Raw genomic sequence first — 22,132 nt, 5'->3', positions numbered from 1 at the left:
TACTGGCGCGGATTTATACAGTTCCCACAGTACAGCCACCGGATAGCGGATTTCCGTGACGTCCATTGACACACCCAAGGCGCGTAACAGCACTCCCCTTTTAGTTTTCCCGGTGGTCAAGAAATCAACCAGTGAGGTGTTAATACAAGTATATTATAAGGTCCAAAATAGCTCTTTCTTTTGACATACTTTTAAACATTATTTTTTCCGTGAAATGACCCTTTCCTAACCAATAATCTGAAAGTTATGTTCAGTACAGGCTAGAATTCCGCACCCCTGTATATCGGAGAGGATGCGCGCACAGCAGCACCGTGTTTAATCTTGTATGTACTCTGGACTGGTACACGGGATGATCAGCACGTAGGCACCGGAGAAAACGGGTGGTGTCCTGATCAACAACTTAACAGATGCGTTTCTGACATTTCAAACTGGCAATCTTTCTTCACAAAGAAAATAAACAAGTGTGCTCCTTGAAAAAGAATGTCACACATTGCATAACTAGAAGAATACTTATCTCATCATTTACAGACATAACCTCAGTTTATAGGTGACTTCTTGCTCAAGCTGTCTGCTGTACAGGTGTCTCATACTGTACTCTTTTCAGTCAAAAGCAACAATTACAACTGAAGCAGTAGATATTCACTGTTGTACATTATAGTAAGAAACAAAAACCCCCAACATAAATGTTATAAGAGAATACAGCAATAAGTACAACAGTTTTGTTGAGAAACACATGCCTGACCTGCTGCGTTGGAAATGGTGTCTTTAATATAAAGGCATATAATCTGATACCATTAAACAATGATGCAAACTGCATGCTTTTAATCCTTTGGGTTTAAGGTGCATCATTCCCTCAGGACATAAAATAAACCGTGGTGTCAACTGGCCACTGGGTGGTGATGTGAGCTGAATGAGAAGGGAGAAAAGGGAAAATGCAAGTATCTGCATAGAAAAGATTGATATGGTTCTTTCCTAAAAATCGTATTCGTTCATCATGGTTTTAAGGGGAGCTGCGATCATGCTTTTCACCCAGCATGAACTACAAAGGAGGCACCATAAAGATAAATTAAATCATAGTAAAACTGAAATGCAAAATATATTATCCTATTGAGGGATTATTCACTTCTCTACAATTACAGAATATATTGGACATAAGGCTATGACTCAGATAAACTCATGATATACAAATGCACATACATACACATACAGTACAATAGCAACTCTTAAACACATACAGCGAGTCATGAATACACATATACAGTACGTGGACGAACGCAGATGAGGGCAAAATATACGGTTACATACGTGTGGGGAGAGAACTCTTTCCACATTCAATAAAAGGACTGATGTGAGTTTTGTTGGCAACACCTGACATGGTCACTATCTCTGTAGTGAACAATGTAGATGTGACAGGAAAAAGAGGGGGGGTAGAGACATTAGGAAAACAGGAAGTAATTGGCTACATTTACATGCACAGGATAACCTGGCTAGTGGTCGTACTGTACTTTGGCCAACCTCAAATCTGTTCTGAAGTCTGATATCTACAGGTTAAAGCGGGTACTGACCTGTCCATCTGATCAAGGAGATGTAAACATACTATTGCTCTGTCAAAACTGTAGAGCACAACCAATGTTGACAGAGCAATAGTAATAAGTAAAACCCAATTTTCATTTTGATTAATGTTGCTACGCAACTAAAAGTTCTGCTTTTTGCTGCAAGAGGACACAGTTCAACATAGTTTACAATAACTGAAGTCCTTTTGTGGCAAGTGCAGCTCAGAATATGCTTTAGATAACAGAAAATGAAAAGCAAAAATATGGAGAAAATGGAAATAAGCTGCTGATCTTGCATAGGAGTCATTCAAAGTAATAACAATCTCAGAGTGTTTGCCCAGCAAGTGGTATATGTAATAACCTGATCTCATTATCATTTTTCTGATGAATCCCAATTTGTTTTGGAAAAATACCAACAAAATAATGAGTGCTAAGTATGTTTCCTCTAATACAGAGGAAAGACAGCAAAAACTAAAAGCTAATAGAGTGTTTTTATGTTACAGTATCCTGTAGTCTTGCATCATAATTGGGTATCTTGTCATCTGTATAAGGTATATATAACCAAATTCGTTCACATTTATGTGTAGCGACCCAAAGCCAAGTTAATTTAATAACCAGGTTAAGTGCTGACATTTCAGCATGTCAACATAGCTACTGTCGATGTTTGGAGATTGTAAGGAAGCTGGTTGGTTTGGAGCAGGGATGATGCGCCTGCTGGCCCGTTGCCATGGACACGCTCCCAAAAACTGACTGAATGTGTTCAGAACAGTCTGAAGATGGACTCCAAGTCTGAAACCTTCGTCCTGTGTGTGAAGTCTGTCATTTTGTTCATGCCAGTCTAGTGATCAGTCACACCTGTCCTTTAGTCTGCTGATGTATCCAGTCAGCGAACTTGACCACCTGTGTGTAGACACCGGGGCGATTCAGCCTCGCACAGCCCTCACCCCAGCTCACGATCCCTGCCAGGAACCACCGTCTGCCTCGCTCCAGACACACTAACGGACCTCCTGAGTCACCCTGTTGACACAGACATGCACAGTGATACACATTCATACGAAAAGACATGAACAAAAAGAACATAAAGAAACATACTGCTGTGGATTAAAATTTAGAGGCACGTGATAGCAGTTAGCTTCAGTGTAGCAACCGCTACTGGCACAATTCCATGGCAGTTACATTTTAACTGACATTGTTAAATCCACCATTTTATCAGCTCTGTGACCAAACTAACATTGACAGACATGTTTTATCTACTCCACAAATGCCCTTGTTGGTGCATTATCTGTAGCTGTCTTTTTAAATATAGCTGTTTTGTTAATGTGATTTGTTCACTAGCTAACTGCTAATCAAGCTAGCCATTATACCAGCAGTCTGGGGCTAATATGTTGCTAATACAACTTTCCAAGTAACTGTTAGCTAGCTAATTTAGCTACTGTTGGGTTTAATGTCTGGGTTTGGGTATGGGTTTTACTCTTTACTTTTATTTTTGTGAACTCTATGTGTATGTTTACTAGGTTAATTACTGTGTTGTACTTCCTGACACACGACTGCACACCGTCACTCAACTCCAACCTCTTCATTAAGTTTGCGGATGACACGACTGTGGTGGGTCTCATTAGCAACAGAGATGAGACAAACTACAGGAGCGAGGTGAGCCGCCTGGCCGGGTGGTGCAGTGACAACAGTCTCTCTCTGAACGTGGAGAAGACGAAGGAGATTGTTGTCGACTTCAGGAGAGTGCACACTCAGCATGTTCCTCTGACCATCAACGGTGCGACTGTGGAGAGAGTGAGCAGCACCAAGTTCCTGGGTGTGCACATCACGGAGGACCTCTCCTGGACCGACAACACTGCAGCACTGGCCAAGAAATCACAGCAGCGTCTCTACTTCCTCCGCAAACTGAGGAGAGCCAGAGCCCCACCCCCCATCATGTACACCTTCTACAGAGGCACCATCGAGAGCATTCTGACTAGCTGCATCACTGTGTGGTATGGCGCCTGCAACGCGTCCTGCCGGAAGACTCTGCAACGCACAGTGAGAGCAGCTGAGAAGATCATTGGTGTCTCTCTCCACTCCCTCCAGGACATTTATGGAACCCGTCTCACTCGCAAAGCCCTCTGCATTGCAGGTGATCCCACACACCCGTCACACAGCTTCTTCAGTCTGCTGCCATCAGGGAGGAGACTGCGGAGTCTCCAGGCCAGGACCAACAGACTGAAGGACAGCTTCATCCATCAGGCTGTCAGGAAGCTGAACTCGCTCCCAAACTTGCCCCCCGTCCCTCTTCTGCCCTAGGCACCACTGAACTATGAACTATGTCTCTTTTTTGTATTCCCTTATTGTATAGTTTTAGCTTATATTTTATATTTGATCTAGATTTTAGGCTCTACTGTTAGTGTTATCTGTATGCACCGGGGGTCTGAGAGTAACGCAATTTCGATTCTCTGTATGTATGTAATGTACGTGTGGAAGAATTGACAATAACGCAGACTTGACTTGACTTGACTATGGAGACTTATGTTCATCTTCATTGGTGATACTTTGTTTGTAGTTAACTGATCTGACAGCTAACCAGTGTATACTTGAATCCAGTTTCCCTGTTACTGTACTAATTCATTTTTACAATACCTTTGGTCTAACTCTTGTTTATGGGAACCTTTTCTGATTTGTAATTACTATCATTTGTTGTCCAATACCCTTTTCACAGTTTGACATCTTCTTCCAGTAAATCTTCAAAGGCAAACTCCAGTTTTGAACCTGTACTGGAATTGTGTTTAACTTGCCGCATAGCCGTGTTCCTTCTCGCAGTGAGGGCAGAACAAGTAGAGTATGAAGAGAAAAATGAATGTGTGTTTCTCAATTTTTCTTATTGCGGACACATTCTGTTGTGGTTTAGAGAGACATTCTGGGAAATGTGAAAAGCTAACGGAAATTGCAAAATGCATGTCAAGCTATGTATTTTGTGGTTATGACTAAAAGATAAAATACAAATTCTGGTCACACAACAACTCTGGGAACTCAGTATCTAGTATTTTTCCATAAAGACACACCAACACTGTTGCACACACTCACCTGGCAGGCATCCACCCCTCCCTGCAGGTTCCCAGCGCACAGCATCCTGGGAGTGACAGCGTCGTCATACAGCTTGTTACAAGTGTTCCTGTTGATGATCCTCACTGAGGCCTCTTGTAGGCGAGAGGCCAGTTCACCTATAATAATAAAAAAAAAAAAAACACAAAATGGAAACATCTTGGGGGCATTATGAAAAATTTGACGATGATCTCCCCAGATCCAAGTTAATTTCAAAGCATCAGCAAGATCCAAAAACATACTCTTTGGCTTCATTAGATACTCTTAAACAGCTCTTACCATCCTCCATGAGGACCCCCCAGCCTGTGACGTAGCAGCTGGTGCCTGTTGTGAAGGTGTGTGAGGGCGCGGGGACGCACACAGGCTGCACCAAGTCGTTGAAGAAGACAGGAGCACTGAGCTCAAGCAGGGCAATGTCGTAGTCAGAGGTGAACTGGTCGTACTGTGGGTGGAGGAGGATCCGGCGGATGGGTCTGGTGGCTGCCCCGTTGTTCCCTGTAGTCATCACACGCATTCCCATGTACGCCCGCCATGCACGAGCATCCGAGTATCTGCAGACACAACATGCGTGAACACAGTACACACACATGAATTATGATTATCATAATGAGGCTTTCAGGTGTCTTTCTTACTTAATGGCGTCTGAGTCCTGGAAACAGTGAGCTGCAGAGATGAGCCAGCGGCTGGAGACCAGTGTGGCTCCACAGACGTGGCCGTAGCGATCCATCTGGAGGCTGACCTGCCATGGCCACGATCCCGCCCCAGCATCAGAGCCACCCACTATCTTAGTTCGCTTCCTAGGCCTGGTGCCACAGCCTGGGACACACAGGGAGACAGACGCAGAGACAAAAATCACAATACCAGAATTCTCTTTGGAAAGTCAGAGGGCTTTCATTCCACTTTTAGACACAATTAGAGTCTAAGGTTGAGTTGTGAGGGAAAACTTACCACAGCGGAGTTCATCAGAGTTGTCAAAGCAGTCTTTGACTCCGTCACACTCAGGGTTAACCTTACTTACACACTTTCCGTTGGCACATTTGTATGAGGATGAGGAGCAGCCTTTAAGGTCTAAAGAGAATGAAAGATATAATCATCCAGAGTGAAACAAATGAGACCAAAAATAGAGAGAAAACTACTTATATACATACAACACATTGTGATAAAATACACTTAAATTGATCAGTCAGTGTAATTGGTGATGTCTGACGTCATGAACGCTCACACGCTCTGGTACAGTTGAGTTCATCACTGCGGTCTTTGCAGTCAATAACACCATCGCACACTGAAGACTTTGGCAAACAGACCTTGTTGGGACACACGTGGTAACATTTACCTCCTGAAAACAAACACATGAGCTTTAATTATTTAAATACACACAAGCACACGCATGTGTTAGACTACAGTGTTGACAGTTTACTCACCACAGGTGCCCTCTTCACTGCTGTCTGCACAGGTGCTCTGGCTCACACACTGGCTGCTTTGAGGCCTACACTGGCCGTTCCCACACAACACTTCACCTGGCCTGCAGGATGCTACATGTTTTACACATATATGCAAACATGCACACCGAAACACACAAACACATTCGAATCTGAGTGTAGCACAAAGGTCATGTCTTTGAAATCAAAGTAATTGAGTGTGTTTACATCCACATTAGTATCCTGGTTTTGAGTCTTGTCCTACTTTTGATATTATTCAGGATATGATGTTTACATGGAACATGAGAAACCTGGTTATTCATGATCATAACAGTATCCAGGTTTCTGACCATCTGTGTGCAGTTGTATCTTGATTCCTAAACATCTCAGCCACTCGAAAACCTGGATAAGGCGTTTACATGCAACAGTATCCTCATCAAAACTGGGATAAGATCTTATGCAAGTGACTGAAACCAGGATATGATGTTTATATGTGCAACACATAACCGGGATCCTCCAAAAACCTGACTGAAACCAGGACTTGTGCACATGTACGGGTAGTTATTGTCAACTTTTACACTAACAACTAAAAGACAGATAAAAGCACAACATAACATTTTGTCATGCTAATAAAAATACAGTCCAGAAATCCAATTAAATGTTAAGAATTAAAAACTGTGTACAGCCCTTTTGTATCTACAATCGAGTCTCCAGGCAACACTTACAACATCTAACCTCGTCCCGTCCATCTGAGCAGTCTTTCACTCCATCACACACCTTCCTCAGAGGGACACAGCGTCCATCTCCACATCGAAACTGGCGAGGACAGGCTGGAGATAGACAGGAAGGAGACTTGCATGTACTTTCTGGAATTACAGTACTTTCTCTTTGGCGTAGACGTGTCCCCAAGTAGACCTGACATACTGTATCAGTTCTAACAAAAAGTCTTTAAGCCTCAAATTACAGTGTGAGAGGGCTAGTTATTTTGAACACATTCTTACTCTGCCCTTGCAAATAGCCACAGTGGAGTGAAAGAACCAGATTTTAACTTACTGCCCTCTGGAGAGAAGGATCGGTAGAGCAAATAGAAGCCCTTGTGAGTGAGAGATTCATCCGAATGGAAGTGGAGGGAGAGAGGAGAGGAGTACACTCGCTTTTTGCTGCTGTCTGACACTGGATTACACAGTCTGGATACAGAGGAGCATAAAAGTCAGGAATTTACCTTTTAACTCACACATGCAGCCACAAAAAAAACAAACATGGAAAACAATCATGACAGTTTCACAACTTACTTGACCCCTCCAATGTCCAGCCAGTCTTTCTCACAGTCGTCCGATGACGGGGAATCCTGAATGTCCATCGTCACGATCGTCATGGAGATCAGGTATCCTGGCAACGGCACCTGATAAAGTAACCAAAGACGACTAAAAAAAAAAGAGTTTGCAAGCTGGAATGTGGACGGGCCAAATAACAAAGGGATGATTCACTCTTTCATTCTCTTACTTTCACTTTCTTCCACTGATTCTAACACTCACACAACACGTATACATATGTTCATGTGGCTCACCCGTAGTGTCCAGGTGCAGTCTATATTAGGAGGGTAATAGGAAGGGTAGTAGGGGGAGGAAATAGAGCCGTTCCAGGAGGAAATTGACCCCCCACAACCTGCAGGGGAAGATAGTGACATAGGTAAGTGCACAGAATACACAAAAACACCAAGGCAACTTTGCTCTACATATGCTATCAGTGGAAATAAGTCATTCCAGCACGAAGGCAGTAACATGAACATATCACACAAGACTTGTAGAACTTAAACAGAACTGTGTACGGTTTTGTCTGTTTGTGAGAGCACTCAAACCTGCTTTTGGGATGGCTTGGAAGTACGCTTTGAAGATTGCTCCATCCCTCTGTCTGCTGAAGGAGAACGTGACCAACATCACATTCCCAGAGGATGTCAGCTTCATGACAGGGGATGAACCCGAAACAGGCAGCCCACACCACCTGACAGACAGGTAAATGCATCCAGGACATGTATATATACACAATATATAAATGAGACATATCTTACAGAGATGAGGTCAGTACAGATGTTGTCACAGTAACTCCAGAGATTAAAAGGCCATGAAATGTCTTTACCTGGCGATTATCTTATTCTGTAATGGAAGTAAGAAGTCGTAGGCTGAGAGCTTGTGGGCGGTGCAGCTTCCTGGCGTGGCACCGTGCAGGGTGAGGATGACCAGTCGAACCACGTGACCTGATGGCACACGAAGGCGCCACTGGTAGTACGGCTTCTTGGGACTCACGAGGCTCAGGGTGCGGTTGTTGCCATATTTGGCATAGAGGTCAAAGGACATTGCTAGACGGAGGAAGTGATGGAAATATTTTTGTTTTATAATGTTGGTGTTGGTTACATTAGAAATGCACTGGAATCAAAAGCACATAACAAATACAAAGTTAAAGCTCACTACAGCAGCAATCCAGACAGAGATCATCAATGAGCTGGATTAGGGCCAAGCCTTTGATGGACCTCGGTTCCCGTCAGACAGATTGCCTCAATCACATTTTTTCCCTAATTTTTAACTCACCATTAGAAACCATATCTTTAAGTTAATATAAAGTCGGAGGCGTGCTCTCCTCACCTTGGAAGCCAAGCTGCCACTTCCCACTCTGGATGCTGTTTGGATTCTTACTCTTGTCTGATTTTTCCTCTGATTCAAAGTCATCAGGGTCCAGACCTACATACACACACAGCAGATGTCAAAATGCTCTACAAATTCAGTACCACTCTAGAGCAATTCAGGTATATAAAACCACACCATTAATACTTAATATAATAACATTAAAATTAATAAAACATGGGGAAAATATAGTGTGCTGTTAATTACTTGTTTCTAAATCAAGTGGTTCTATTTGAAATGAAATGGTGTGTTAAGCATTTGTAGAGTTTTTAATTCATGTATGTTCATACTGTATGTTCATGTACTGTTTTTTATGTTACTGTAAATTGTTAGTTATTGTATAGTGTTAATCTGTTATCTGCATATTGCTGGAATTACAGAGGCCAAAAGTTTTAGACAGAAAAAACTACATGTGTACTGTATGTATGCAGACTACAGCGAGAGCCTCTACCCAGCAGGTGGAGCATGTTGTCATCCTGCTCCATGTAATATCGCTGCTCGTTGCGGCTGTCTCGCAGCACCTTGTTGCTGCCAGGAAGCCTGCGCTCCAGCCTCTCTGGGCTAGAACTCCGGATCGCCGTTGCAACGTTGCCTGGGGCGGAGAATTTACTCCAGTAGAAGACGTTGAGCCCTTCCGCTCCTTCACTGTCACACAAAGGGTTTACAATGTTGCATTTCCGCAGGGGACATACAGCTGAGTATGTTGTTGCCATGCAGATTCTTTTTATGTATGAACTGTTGCACGTTTCATTTTATCAGTAGGCTTTTTGTTAGTGCAGCATACCTGAAGGCAGTAATTCCTGAGTGCAGGTAGTAAGAGCTCCACGGCGAGGACTCGTAGAGATCTGAGAACTGTTGTTTTTTTTTTTAAGTGCACAAAGACAAAAAAAGGAGGGTTGGCCACGTACTGTACAGTATTATAGGTGTGACATCACAGTGGTGCAAGTGAGGTCACTTTTCCCGTGTAAGCAGCACATGAACACACCTGGTCGAACATGCAGCAGAGTTCAACAAACGCATTGTTCTTGTGTGTGTGTGTCTGTGTGTGTGTGTGTGTGTGTGTGTGTGTCAAACTCTGCATGTGTGTATGTTGACTTTGAGCAGCACAGAGCTCCATTGTGTCTCTACCTGCCGGCCGTGTAGAGGTAGGACCCTGGGTTGTATGGGCTCCTGGCCTTGAGTTCACCTGTTCTTTAATGAACAGATGTCCGCACAGATACTATGGCCACTTAACAAGACTGCTAACTCACAGCTGATTACAGGCTGATGTCACTGCAGATTTTTTTGAGATTTACACGTATCGGTTCGCCATTCCTCCACTGCTCAGCAAGAATGTTCAGCTGTGTATCTGACCTTTTGCTCCAAAATCCTATTTCCCCCTCTCACATCTCTGGTCCAGCCCCCAATCCTTCTGTCATCCCAGCCTGCCCTACTGCCCTGTCTCTCCCTCTCAACCCCAGCATCAAACTGAGGTTCTCCTCCTCTTTGCAGTGTGCGGCGCACAGAGTGGCTGATTGTGTGGAAGCTACACAGACAATGTTTTTATTGAAGGGCTGCTCTTCCTCTCACTCTCGCTGCCTGGGCCTAGCTGGGCTCACAAATGCCGGGCTTGTCCTCGGCCCTGAAAGGGCCCTGTCCCAGGGGGTCTTGGGAACTCGAACACACACTGTGCCCAGCTCCTGTTTCAGCTTTACATTTAACACCACCAGAGAGAGACAGACAGAGGGACAGAAGAGAGGAAAGAGGCGTGCAGAAAAAAAAAACAGAAAACGAGAGAGAGGGGACAAAGCTGATAAAGAGAAAAGCAAACGAATACGAATGCAAAGACAGACAAGAGAGGAGAATGGGAAGGAGAAAGAGGGCAGTAGTGTTTTGAAAGTGCAGCATAAAAGACACTAGTAGCCTACTGCAGTGAACCACATCAAAGTTACAGCAGCAACATCAGCTTCAGCCCAGAGCGGGAAGGTCGAGCAGCAATCTAAAGTGTCATTCAGAGGAGAGGCAGCAATGGACAAGTCCACCGTTTCCACTTACATAATGGTTCAAAGCCTGAGCCTGCAGGCGGAACTGAGGGGAGGTGGAGTCGGTCAGCTCTGAGGAGAAGCTCAGGTTTGGGAACTCCACGCTGCCACCGAGGAAGAACACTGAGGAGGGCGGAGCTGGAGAGGAGGAGGTAGAGATTTGAGACAGGTGCACTTGTGTGACTGTGGGTGCAAGTCAAAATAAACACATTTTAAGGACAGGAGAGGTCTAAGAAAAGTCTAAAGCACCAAAGCAGGTCGGTACTCACATGTTAAGAAGTGGAGAGTCAGTGCAATGGCGGCAGTGAAGGGAAAGAAAGGCAGGAGGCCTAACATCCATCTCCTCCAGGAGCCACAGGCTGGCGCTCGCCCCCCCTCCACCTTCTGCTCTGCATGATCCTCAGGCTTCGTGGGGGGGCTCAGTGACTGGGTGGGCTCCTTCAACTCCCATTCTCCCTTCCAGAGACATGGACACGACTCATATCATACCAACTTTTTATGTCTGTGCTCAAGTTCCAAGTTGTTTGGATTGTATCTTTATGTGACCACAGCGGAGGGGAGATAAAGAAAATGCCGCCTATCTGCCAAAATCTATGAGACATAGATTTTATGGCTGAACAGGCACTGATTTAGTGAGAGTAACGGTGAACATCTCTGAGCTGAAAGGATCTCCTTAAACATTTAAGGAGTTGGCAGGATTCCCCGGGACAGCAGACAAAGCGTGGCTGAAGGAGTCTGCTTTCCCACGGCCTGGCTCTTCGGTGTCAGCACTCAATCAAGTGGCTCACCCTGACATGGACATTCATGAGAAAGAGACACACATACCCCTAGAGACGGATTTTACAATTAAGATTAACAATGGCGAATCGGTAATGCATCCTTTTGTTATTGCAAAAAAAAAGCCCCCAAGAGTTAAATAAACAGACTCATTTCGCGCTATTGATATAATATATTGAGACAATAGTTATTGCAGACAGCAAAGTCCCGTTTGGCACCGTCTTTAACGCGCAATGAAAAGAGCACACTGATGGCTTACCTGTGCAGCAGAGCAGCCTGAGTGTCCATGCCCGGAGACGCAGAACACTTCGCAAGTTTTGCTTTTGGGGAGAGTCCTCATAGCACTGTCCCGTTCAGCTCCGGAGAGGCGATATGCAACAATACTTCAGGCATAGAAACGATGGAGAGAGAGGAAACCCCCGCTGTCGCTTCCTTTGGAAAAAAACCCCGCAGAAATCCGACCTGAGCGGCTCGGATGCGGTGGGCATTCACCGCCTCCCGTTTACCTGAACTGGGCGGCAGGTGTTACACGGAGCCCCAGAATGCAGTGCGGGGGACAATGAGCCCACTATGAAAGAGTACAATCCGCACAACCATCCGTGCGACAGATATTGTGGGCAAACTTTCCTCGCTGTGTATGCGGGAGTAAAGCTGGGGGGACGACAAAAGGGTGCTTGAGGGAAACGTGTGCGAGGTATTACAATTGGAGCTTGGCTGCAGGGCCTTTGGATTCTCCACAGGGGCGCAAAGGAAGACAGAACCTGCAATTACAAATCTGGCACCAAATGTGTCCATTGTGAGGCTGTAATAGGTCATAACATGGGCTTACAGTCTCAGACTTGGAAGGAGGAATGCAGCAAAGATAGGCTACCTGAACTGAATTAAAATATTTCAAGGCATTTTGTCTTTAACTGTTTGCTTTGACATCAGTAAAAGGCAGATATTACTCTTGAAAAAAATACACATTACACTGTATCTGATGATGCTTTTATTATATGGTGTGAGCAACATAGTATTTAAACATCTGCTGGCAGTGGATGAATAAGATATCATGTCAGCTGATATGGCTGTAGATCCAGGAGGTGAACTTGTTGACCCTGGTGTAGACCCCAGGCAGGTCTGGTCTGCCACAGCCCGCCCCCCAGCTGACGATGCCGATCAGGAACCAGCGACCCCTGCCTGGAGCCTGACAGGACAGAGGACCCCCTGAATCGCCCTGAGACACAAAGAGTTCAGTTGATTCAAAAAGTATACACCAACTTTTTATGCTTCACACCCACTAGTATAAATTAAAATGCAAGTGGGCGATTCAGTCAGATGCGAGCTTACCCTGCAGGCGTCCCGCTCTCCAGAGGGGACCCCGGCACACAGCATGCGTGGTGAGACAGGTCCGTAGCTCTTCTTACACTCACTCTGGCTCAGTAGGGACACCTCTGCTTTCTGCAGCACTGAGGGCAGCACTTTGTCTGCGGGGGGAAACAAAAGATTCTTCACAGATGAAGATGCAACTCTACACACGCTGGAGCAGCTTACGACAAGCTCATAAAAGTGGTAAATGATGCAACTTTAAATGACTGCAGTAGATTCAGGAGGTAGATAAAGAGCAAGTAAGAAATGTGTCTGCAATATTTTGAATTCCCTTGGTTGTTCTTGGCAGCTTATGAGATGCATATGATACAGGTAGAAAAGTTTAAGGCTCAGAAATGTCTCAGATTACTCTCAGTAATGTGGTTTTGTATGGCATAAGGTTTAGTTCAAGAGTCTGATTTAAATGTGCAAAAGATAGGAGTGTGTTCATTGTTTATATCAGCAAAGCAAATACAGGAACACAAAACATTTCAGCAGGCACTGTCACACATATAGAAACAAGGTGCAATGACAGATGCAAGAAATGCAGAAGGAAGCAGAAAGGTGAGCCAGGATCATCTGGGGAAAAGACTTAATAGGACACTTGGCTGGAGGGAGATGTGGGACACAAACCGAATTACAGTAATAATAGGTGACAGCTATGATGAGCTGTCCCAAACATCAGGCATACTTTTCATATACTGTAGCTTTGCTGCCATTGTGGTTCATTTGCAATATGACCTAAATACTAATATTTACATGTTTTTAATAAGTTGTTAATTTGTGAAATTGTGTATTATTGGTTTGGTTGTGTATTCCTAACCCACTATACATCGTCATTGCCCTGTCTAAATACTCTATAACATTCAGTTTACTTACTGTATTATTACTGTGATGTTTTTAGATCACTGCATGTAAACTAGCCCTGTCAGACAAACCCGCTCAAGGATATCATAGTTATTTTAAAGTATAAAAGTCACTGAGCTCTATCCATGATATTGCTCACCTTCCTCGGAGCGGTATCCCCACCCGGTGACCCAGCAGCGGTGGCTGTCGGTGACAGTGTGGGAGGGGGGAGGCAGGCACACGGGCTGGATCAGCGGGCTGAGGAAGGGAGGCCAGGGCTTCTTCAGCTGCAGCAGGGCAATGTCATAGTCAAACGTGTACGCGTTATAATACTCGTGCACCACGATCCGCTGGATCTCCGCCACATGTTTGGCATTGCCCTGTGTCAGCATGCCGAGGTGGGCGCTCCAGTAACGTGGGTCAGACAGCCTGGGGGAGTCAGAGGTCAGGGGTCAAGGCATTGAAGGTGTTGCAGATTATTCTGTATCTAATAAAACTTGATAGATTGTTCGTAAAATGAATATGATGAGCCAGAAGCCTTTTAACTGATAATGTAATAATATGATACATTTTCCAATAAATAGGTTGAAATGTGAAAACTGTTAATATAATAAATGTAAAACAAAAGTGGTCCCAAGATAAATCTGAGGGGTCACAAGATGATTAAAGTAAAGTAAATAAAACTTTTTGTCTTGTCTTGAAACAATCTGGGTTGAAATGCTCACAACTATAATTAAAATTAAAATTAAACAATTTAGTTTTCCTTTTTATTCCTTCCTTAGTGCTACTTTTATATCCTTTGTTCTATTTTATTACCTATTTTATTGTTTTATTCTACTCCAATTTAAATATTTGAATATTTGTTTATACATTTCTGTATGTGTAGTGTGGAGGGGGCTACAACTGCATTTTACTGTGCAAGTTGAACCTTGAACTCACGTCCACACAAAGGCATAACCTGTGACAGGTGTTTGCAAGTAGATTGTTTTAAGGGGTCAGAAGCCAAAAAGGATGGGAACCACGGCATTACCAGTTACTGCTGCTCGGTATATTAAATCTGTGTTTTTTTTAATACAGTAGCCATTACAGCGATGATACAACAATAACAGAATGTTGTTGATCAGCAGTGAGAGTGACTGACCTTTCCTTACTAAAGCAGTGTGCTGCTGAGATGAGCCAATCAGAGGAGAGGACTGAAGCTCCACAGTACAGGTTACCAGAGTAGTGGAGGCTGACCTGCCACGGCCACTCCCCCTCCACAGAGTTAGCTCCACCCACAATGCGCTCAGGTCCTGTAGATGAACCCACCTTCTTCACCACAGAGGGACGACCACAGGCTGAGGAGTACACAGTGATGGATTTTGTTGTTATACTGGTTATATTACACTGGACTTTAGAGCTTGTGTGTGTGCATGTAAAAACAAAAGGCCCCTGCTGGCCTTGATGGGTGTGCAGTATATATGAACATGTGCAGTATATTACATATCGTCATACAGTAGTTAAAATTATTGCTTCTAACAAAAGAGTATCCCTCAGTGAGATATAAAACAACACGTTATTTTATTATCATTAGGGATTTATATGTGCACAGTGTGCCTGTATCGGTGTGAGTATACAGTATGAGTGTGTGTTTGTACACCTACACTAACCACTATGCTGACATGCTGAGTCATCACCGTGACAGACAAGTCTGCTGCCGCCTTATTAAAAAGTTGAGCTTTGGTGTGTGTGTGTGTGCGCGTGTGTGTGTGTGTGTGTGAGCGGACACGTGTGCATGTACAGTACAGTATGCCCAGTATCAGTGAGTGATCAAAGACAAGCCTGTTCCCATCACCATGATAAAATAACAGCAAACAGAGAAAGCTATTACAGCTGGGGCACCTCAGTGATGCAGGTCAGCAGGTTTGGAGCACACTGCCCAGTGGATTATAAAATAACAACAACTTTCTCATGAAGTCACACAACACAAAGGCTCTGGCAGAGAACTGGCAGAATGATCACCAAGTGCTTCATTAAGAAACATTTCAGGTGGTACCAAAATGTGTGTGATTGTATCTTAGATTGAGTTGGTAAATCATTGAACTGGTCTTATTTTAGTGAACAAAACCTCGAAGACATGTTCCTGACAGGCAGCATCCAACAGTTATGAAGCAGTTAAGATGATGATGAAAAGGTGGAGGAAACAGCATTTCAACAGCATCTTACTTCCATAATTCATATATTTGGCAGGAATGTTCAAGATAATGTTACAAAAAGTTAACAGTGTTGCACCATTGTATCATACCACATGTTGGCATTGGAGTCACTTTAAAGAGTTGCAAGATTTATTACTAAAAAATAACAGTAATTTTATTACTAATAAAATAAATCTGTAGTGATATTATTGAGAATTCTTTTGTTGTCTTTTGGCTGTGAATTCAAGATGTGCACATGGAGCAGGTAATGCAGAGCGCTCACCACAGTCCGCCTCATCACTGTGGTCCTGACAGTCATGAACACCATCACACTTTGCGTTCTTCTTCAGGATGCAGGAGCCACTGTTGCATTGATACCTGACTGCAGAGCAGGTTGTTTCTGACAAAAGCAGAGAACATGTTGCAATAATTAGTGGTTAAAGGGTGAAAGGGCATACATATTGCACTTTTAAAAGTTTTTAGAAATTCATACCCTGAGTGCAGTTGATCTCATCTATTCCATTGGTGCAGTCAGTCTCTCCATTGCATACAAACAAAGGATGCAGAGGACTGTTGCCACCACAGTTCTTTGTGGGCCTTGCTGTGAAGATACGCAACATTTTTCCAATGTATGACTGATTCCTCAGGCAAATATAATTAGACACAGTGTAATGTGTTACCAGTACCATTTGAAAAAGGCAGGGTACTGAAGTAATCAAAATGTCACATTCCTTAAACAACCAGTATTATGTAACTTGTAAGACAACTTACAGCAGAAGACCTCGTCACTCTCATCCTGGCAGTCGTCCATGCCGTCACAGCGTCGACTCTTCTCCACACACAGTCCTGTGGAGCACAGGAAGTGGCTCTCCGGACAGGCTGGTGGACACATGAGGGGGAAAAAAGATGTTATAATATGTGCTAGGGAAGAAGCAGGAAGAGAAATCCTTTAAATAAATTAAAAAAAATGAAGTGCAATAAACAAAAGTGTATTTTCCTGCTTTATGTCTGCTCTAGTGAAAAGGCACCACAAGAATCTTCTATGGTAATGATGTTTTAAAACTATATAAAATTGTAGTAATTTAGTGGAGTATACTATATAGTGAACGACACAAAAGCTTTAATAACAAAAATATCCATCCATCCATCCATCCATCCATCTTCTTCCGCTTATCCGGGGCCGGGTCGCGGGGGCAGCAGTCTAAGCAGGGACTCCCAGACTTCCTTCGCCCCAGACACTTCCTCCAGCTCCTCCGGGGGGATCCCGAGGCGTTCCCAGGCCAGCCGAGAGACATAGTCCCTCCAGCGTGTCCTGGGTCTTCCCCGGGGCCGCCTCCCGGTGGGACATGCCCAGAACACCTCCCGAGGGAGGCGTCCAGGAGGCATCCGGATCAGATGCCCTAGCCACCTCAGCTGGCTCCTCTCGACGTGGAGGAGCAGCGGCTCTACTCCGAGCTCCCCCCGTGTGACTGAGCTCCTCACCCTATCTCTAAGGGAGCGCCCAGCCACTCGGCGGAGGAAGCCCATTTCGGCCGCTTGTATCCGCGATCTTGTCCTTTCGGTCACTACCCAGAGCTCATGACCATAGGTGAGGGCAGGAGCGTAGATTGACCGGTAAATCGAGAGCTTTGTCTTTCGACTCAGCTCCTTCTTTACCACAACGGTCCGATACAGCGCCCGCATCACTGCAGACGCTGCAATAACAAAAATAGTTCTACTTAATTATTTTTTAATCTTCTCTAAAACGTTCTTTTCATATGAAGTTCCAATACATGTCCATACAATGTATTTATGTCTATTTTTCAAATGTTTTCTCTCTAAAGGATATTGTAATTTTTAGAATCCGCTTCAAAACAAAGTAATTAACTCACATCCACACTGAAGTACAATGAAACACCTATGAGCTGTCATTTCCTACAGTGTATCCTGGCTGTTATAATGAGTCATGCTCTGGCCCCTGCAGTGCTTACGTTGGCTGATATTGTAGCTGCTGTAAGATGCCTGAAAAGGCTGAGCAGAGTTACGTGAGCTGCAGCGAAACACCACCTCTGGGCTGTGGTCAGCGATCCGAAACACCGTGTGATGTCCCACGTAGCTGCCGCAGAAACTGTGGAAGGAAATCAACCATCAACAAGCCCCCACAGGATGTTGTTGTGGGATAAACTCCTAAATAATATATCCACCATTTGATAGGAAGATCTCTTCTAGCTTAGGGAGACATTATCTATGGTTGTAGATATTTGTAGAAATTGACAAAATTATATGAAATGGTTCAGTGCAGATTTTGTTTTGAATTCAAATTTGCCTTTAAATCTATATGCATGTACCCACATACATGATTTCATTGACCTTCCACCAGCCGTGGTCACAGCCCTTCAGGTCCTTTGGTGTCAATACATAGTTCTGAAACTGCAGAGCAACTCCTAAAGCACCGTTAGGGGTCTAGAATAAAACAAACAGAATTCTCAATCAATAAAAGCTGTTTTAAGTCACCGGTTGAGTAAAACTCACCCACAGTGTGTGTGCTCTACCTCAAACCTCCAGGTGCAGGAGCACTGTGGGGGCAGAAGGCTGGGGTGGAAGGGGCTGTAGATCTGACCAATGATGTCAGGCTCCAACTGGGTCTCAATTTGAGACATACACACTGAGAGAGACAGAGACAGACTTAAGGTTTATACAGTCACCCCCAGCCTGTATGTAAACTGTATGTTACACAGCACTGCTGCATGGTTCCCAATCTGGGCGCTGGGACACACAATGTGATCTCAAGATAAATTGAAGGGGTCAGAAGATGATAAACGAAACATCTTTCTTATACGCAAAATTATGTTCTTTCTGACTTCTCTACTCATTCCTTTTTTCTTGCTTTATCCCTTCAGGCCTCTTGAAAATAATATTTGAGAGGGGAATAATCACTTTGATCCTAGACATTTTAAATCTGTGTGGAGGGGTCACACGTAGACATTACTTTGTTTTACGTGGACATAAGCCAAAAAGGTTGGGAACCACTGTCATATAAAATCATGTAAATGTGTCATACTTTCTTCAGCAATGGCCTCAAAGTGTCCTCTGAAGCTCTTGTTGCCATTAGTCATCCTGAAGGACAGCAACATGACACTGGAGGTAGACACCAGAGAGAAGGAGCTGGACACTGGCTCACACAGCCTGCAGCACAGAGAAGCACTTTAGCATATGCAATGTTTCAGAGAACTTGGAAAAATACAGTGATGTGTGGCAAGAAGCCTTTTGAGATGCTTGCAGCTGTAACATGTGGAAAAACATATTGTCGTCTTGTAGGCAACAGGCCTGTCTAATCACATAAGGAGAGAAATCAGCTGTCTAATGGAAGCTGCAGACTCACCTGTGCAGAATGCGCCCTCTCATGGGCAGCAGAGCGTCGTACATAGTCAGGGCATCGCTCACACAGTCACTGGGCTCAATGAGGAACGAGGTGACGGTCAGACGGATGACAGAGCCTGGGACAGTCGTGAGCTTTACATAGCAACTCACACCGCCCCATGATGAAAAGACATTTAAAGGGACGCTGGCCCCAGGAAGGTTGGCATACAGCTTATCTACACACAGTGAGCCTGGGAGGGGAAAAAAAAATACACTCACGGACACACAATTTGACATGCAGGGTCACTTTTATTACAGCTTATTTAAGTATTACTGCCTACCTGCTCCATTTGATGAATAATCTGATCGCTGAACAGCTGTAGGAAGACACAATAATCAATCTCTGCATTGATAAACACACTTAAGATGCACGTGTAAACACACTGACGCACCATTGATGATGATGGAGTCTATATCCACTGGGAGACCCAGCAGGTAGCCCACAGAGGACCTGTTCTTCATGCTGGTGTGGACCGAGTCTCTGAAAATGGCTCCTACACACTCCTCACACACTGCCGGGCTCTTTAGTCGAGGGACCACAAACACCATCCAGAAATGAACCAGCACACCGCCCTTGTTGTCATTACTGGGTGAGGAAAACAGAGTTTACATTAAAACTTTAAAAACAGGGTGTGTTGCTCGGTCATAAATAAGTGGTGATGCTTGAAACTGGAATCAAAAGCACACACTAAATCATAAATATCAGCTTCTCGCTTTATGATGACGATGACTAACAGGCCCACTGTACCTGAGGTCTGAAATGACAGCTTGCTTGTAGAGATTGGCCACTGAGGACATCTTGTACACACTGCTCACCTACGAGACACCAGCAATTAACAGTAAGGCTTTCTCAGATCTCATGTTCAGCACTAACTGTCATGTAAATAATAGGGTTACACTGACACATACCACATGTTGTATTTTGCTTGCCATGGATACAAACTCATGGGACTCTGCCTGGCGATACTCTGGGATAAACTCCATGTTGGCAACACGGAACATCCCAGCAAAATACACTCCACTGTTGCTTTCCCTGCGAACTAAGGACATCAAGTCAAAGTTTGCATTATATGGTGCAGTTTCAATGTAATGTAACAACCAGTTAACCATTAGATGACAGACATACAGTACTGTCATAGATAATGTAAAAACACAGAATTGTGCATGTCATTTTATTATTAAGCAGTCTATCAAATCAAAGAAATTCACTAGTATTGTAATTTTGCTCTATATTGATTTATGATTTTTGTGGTATTAAAGTTTAAGAATCCTTTCACTCACATATGAAGACCCACAGCAGCGACCACGTGATCACCACCACCACAAATACCACCACTGTGATGATGACAGTGAGGTGCGGGATGTTCAACAGATGGGCCCACAGCCTCTTTAGTCCCTTGGGCTTCCGTCTAGTCTTCCTATACTTCCTGCAGAGCTTCTGCAGAGTGTGGTCAACTGTGGCCACCTCCACAGACACATCTGCAATCTATAGCCAGGGAGGGGACACATTCATACTCTAATGCAAAAATGCCTTCATGGTAGCAGTAAATTTCACTTGCCCTTTCAAATTGTCACTTCAATCTGTGTGGATTCTAATATGGATGTGGTTAATGGTGCTGAAATTATACGAAAAGCACAAACACGAGTCTCTTGATACTGTAGATCCCTCACCAAGTGTATCAGAGCACTCAGGATTCAGTGTTGGGACAAAAGGGCACAAGAGAGCGATGCTGGCTCTCTTTGAGGACTAAAAGTAGGTTAAATTACCAGGGAAACATCAAGAGGGCATAGTCCTGCCGCTACAATGCTTCTCTTATCACTGTACCATAATCCAGGTCAGCTAGTTTACATTACAGTAGGCTGAACAACATGCTAATCAATCCTGACGGCACAGAGACACGAGTGAGCAAGTGTTTAAACAGTACATGGTTCTTCATTCTTCATTACATCACAGCATGCACTGAAAGAACATCAATGTTCATAAAGTTAAACCAAATGGTCACATGCCAACAATGATGTAAGCTTGTGTCTACTGGTAATGATGTTCCATTACAGGTCACTTTAGCTTTTGGAGGAGAATGCTTAATAGTAACTCCATCAGATGCAGCGTTCAGCACTCATTGAGTTACCCAATGCACATATATTATTCATTCAGTGTCATCCCATACTGTGCAAGCGGCACTTAATCCATCACAAGTTATCAGGATATAGATTTCCACAGGAAAAAAAAAGTTTAATCTATTTTACACATATTTAATCAAGCAACATGACAAAACATGACTTAAAAGGTTTTGATGTGTGAACAGACATTCAAATCTTCAGGGTTTAATCTGAAGAAACAGCTATACTCCTGATTAAAATGTGACAGGATTTAAAATACTGTACAGTTTTAGTCACAGTAGAAAAATAACACTTATGCACGTTAAGGATATATCTTACTCACACTGGCAGCGTCCTGTTGAGATGCATCATCATCTCCGCTTGTCTGCTTGTTCTCCTCGCACGCTGTGCCCATGACACAGGCATCCCTTCAAGACTCTCATCTAATTCCTGAATTTCGGTTTTTAAGATCCATTCTCTTTTTGTTCAGAGTAAAAATTGCCTGATAAAAAACAGCAGCAGACAAAAAAAACTGTGTAGAGCCACGCCACACACTGTTCGGATGCACAGTCGACTGGTGTGTGAAACCAGATCCTTCAGCACAGGCGAGTGGTGGAGGAACAGCTCGCTGATGGCAACGTACCTCCTCCAGTCGTATGGCTAATATTTCAGTCATTGACTTCTAACAAATTCACACGAACTAATATTCAACAGCCACAAAGTCTACTG

General features: G+C 43.9%; 1 protein-coding gene across 1 annotated transcript; it reads right to left on the bottom strand.

Moving 5' to 3' along the window:
• Positions 1-1,077: 1,077 nt before the first annotated feature.
• LOC122867081 lies at positions 1,078-22,082 on the bottom strand. The gene is made up of 37 exons (XM_044177449.1): positions 21,747-22,082; positions 20,585-20,789; positions 20,213-20,343; positions 20,052-20,119; positions 19,696-19,889; positions 19,585-19,620; positions 19,266-19,494; positions 18,945-19,069; positions 18,436-18,548; positions 18,240-18,346; positions 17,875-18,011; positions 16,676-16,783; positions 16,398-16,505; positions 16,188-16,304; positions 14,872-15,067; positions 13,891-14,159; positions 12,867-13,003; positions 12,597-12,753; positions 12,000-12,043; positions 11,030-11,216; positions 10,774-10,898; positions 9,524-9,591; positions 9,191-9,384; positions 8,701-8,796; positions 8,198-8,417; positions 7,920-8,062; positions 7,629-7,726; positions 7,354-7,463; positions 7,115-7,248; positions 6,787-6,891; positions 6,065-6,175; positions 5,866-5,979; positions 5,592-5,711; positions 5,276-5,459; positions 4,923-5,194; positions 4,626-4,762; positions 1,078-2,570 (listed from the first exon to the last, which is right to left on the bottom strand). Exons 1-37 carry the CDS (start codon positions 21,816-21,818, stop codon positions 2,403-2,405), a joined length of 5,139 nt encoding a protein of 1,712 aa, XP_044033384.1. The 5' UTR covers positions 21,819-22,082; the 3' UTR covers positions 1,078-2,402.
• Between the last annotated feature and the right edge of the window lie 50 nt (positions 22,083-22,132).

This window comes from Siniperca chuatsi, linkage group LG19 (genome assembly GCF_020085105.1).
Source record: "Siniperca chuatsi isolate FFG_IHB_CAS linkage group LG19, ASM2008510v1, whole genome shotgun sequence".
Taxonomy (NCBI): domain Eukaryota; kingdom Metazoa; phylum Chordata; class Actinopteri; order Centrarchiformes; family Sinipercidae; genus Siniperca; species Siniperca chuatsi.
This window is presented reverse-complemented; position numbering and strand designations above follow the sequence as displayed.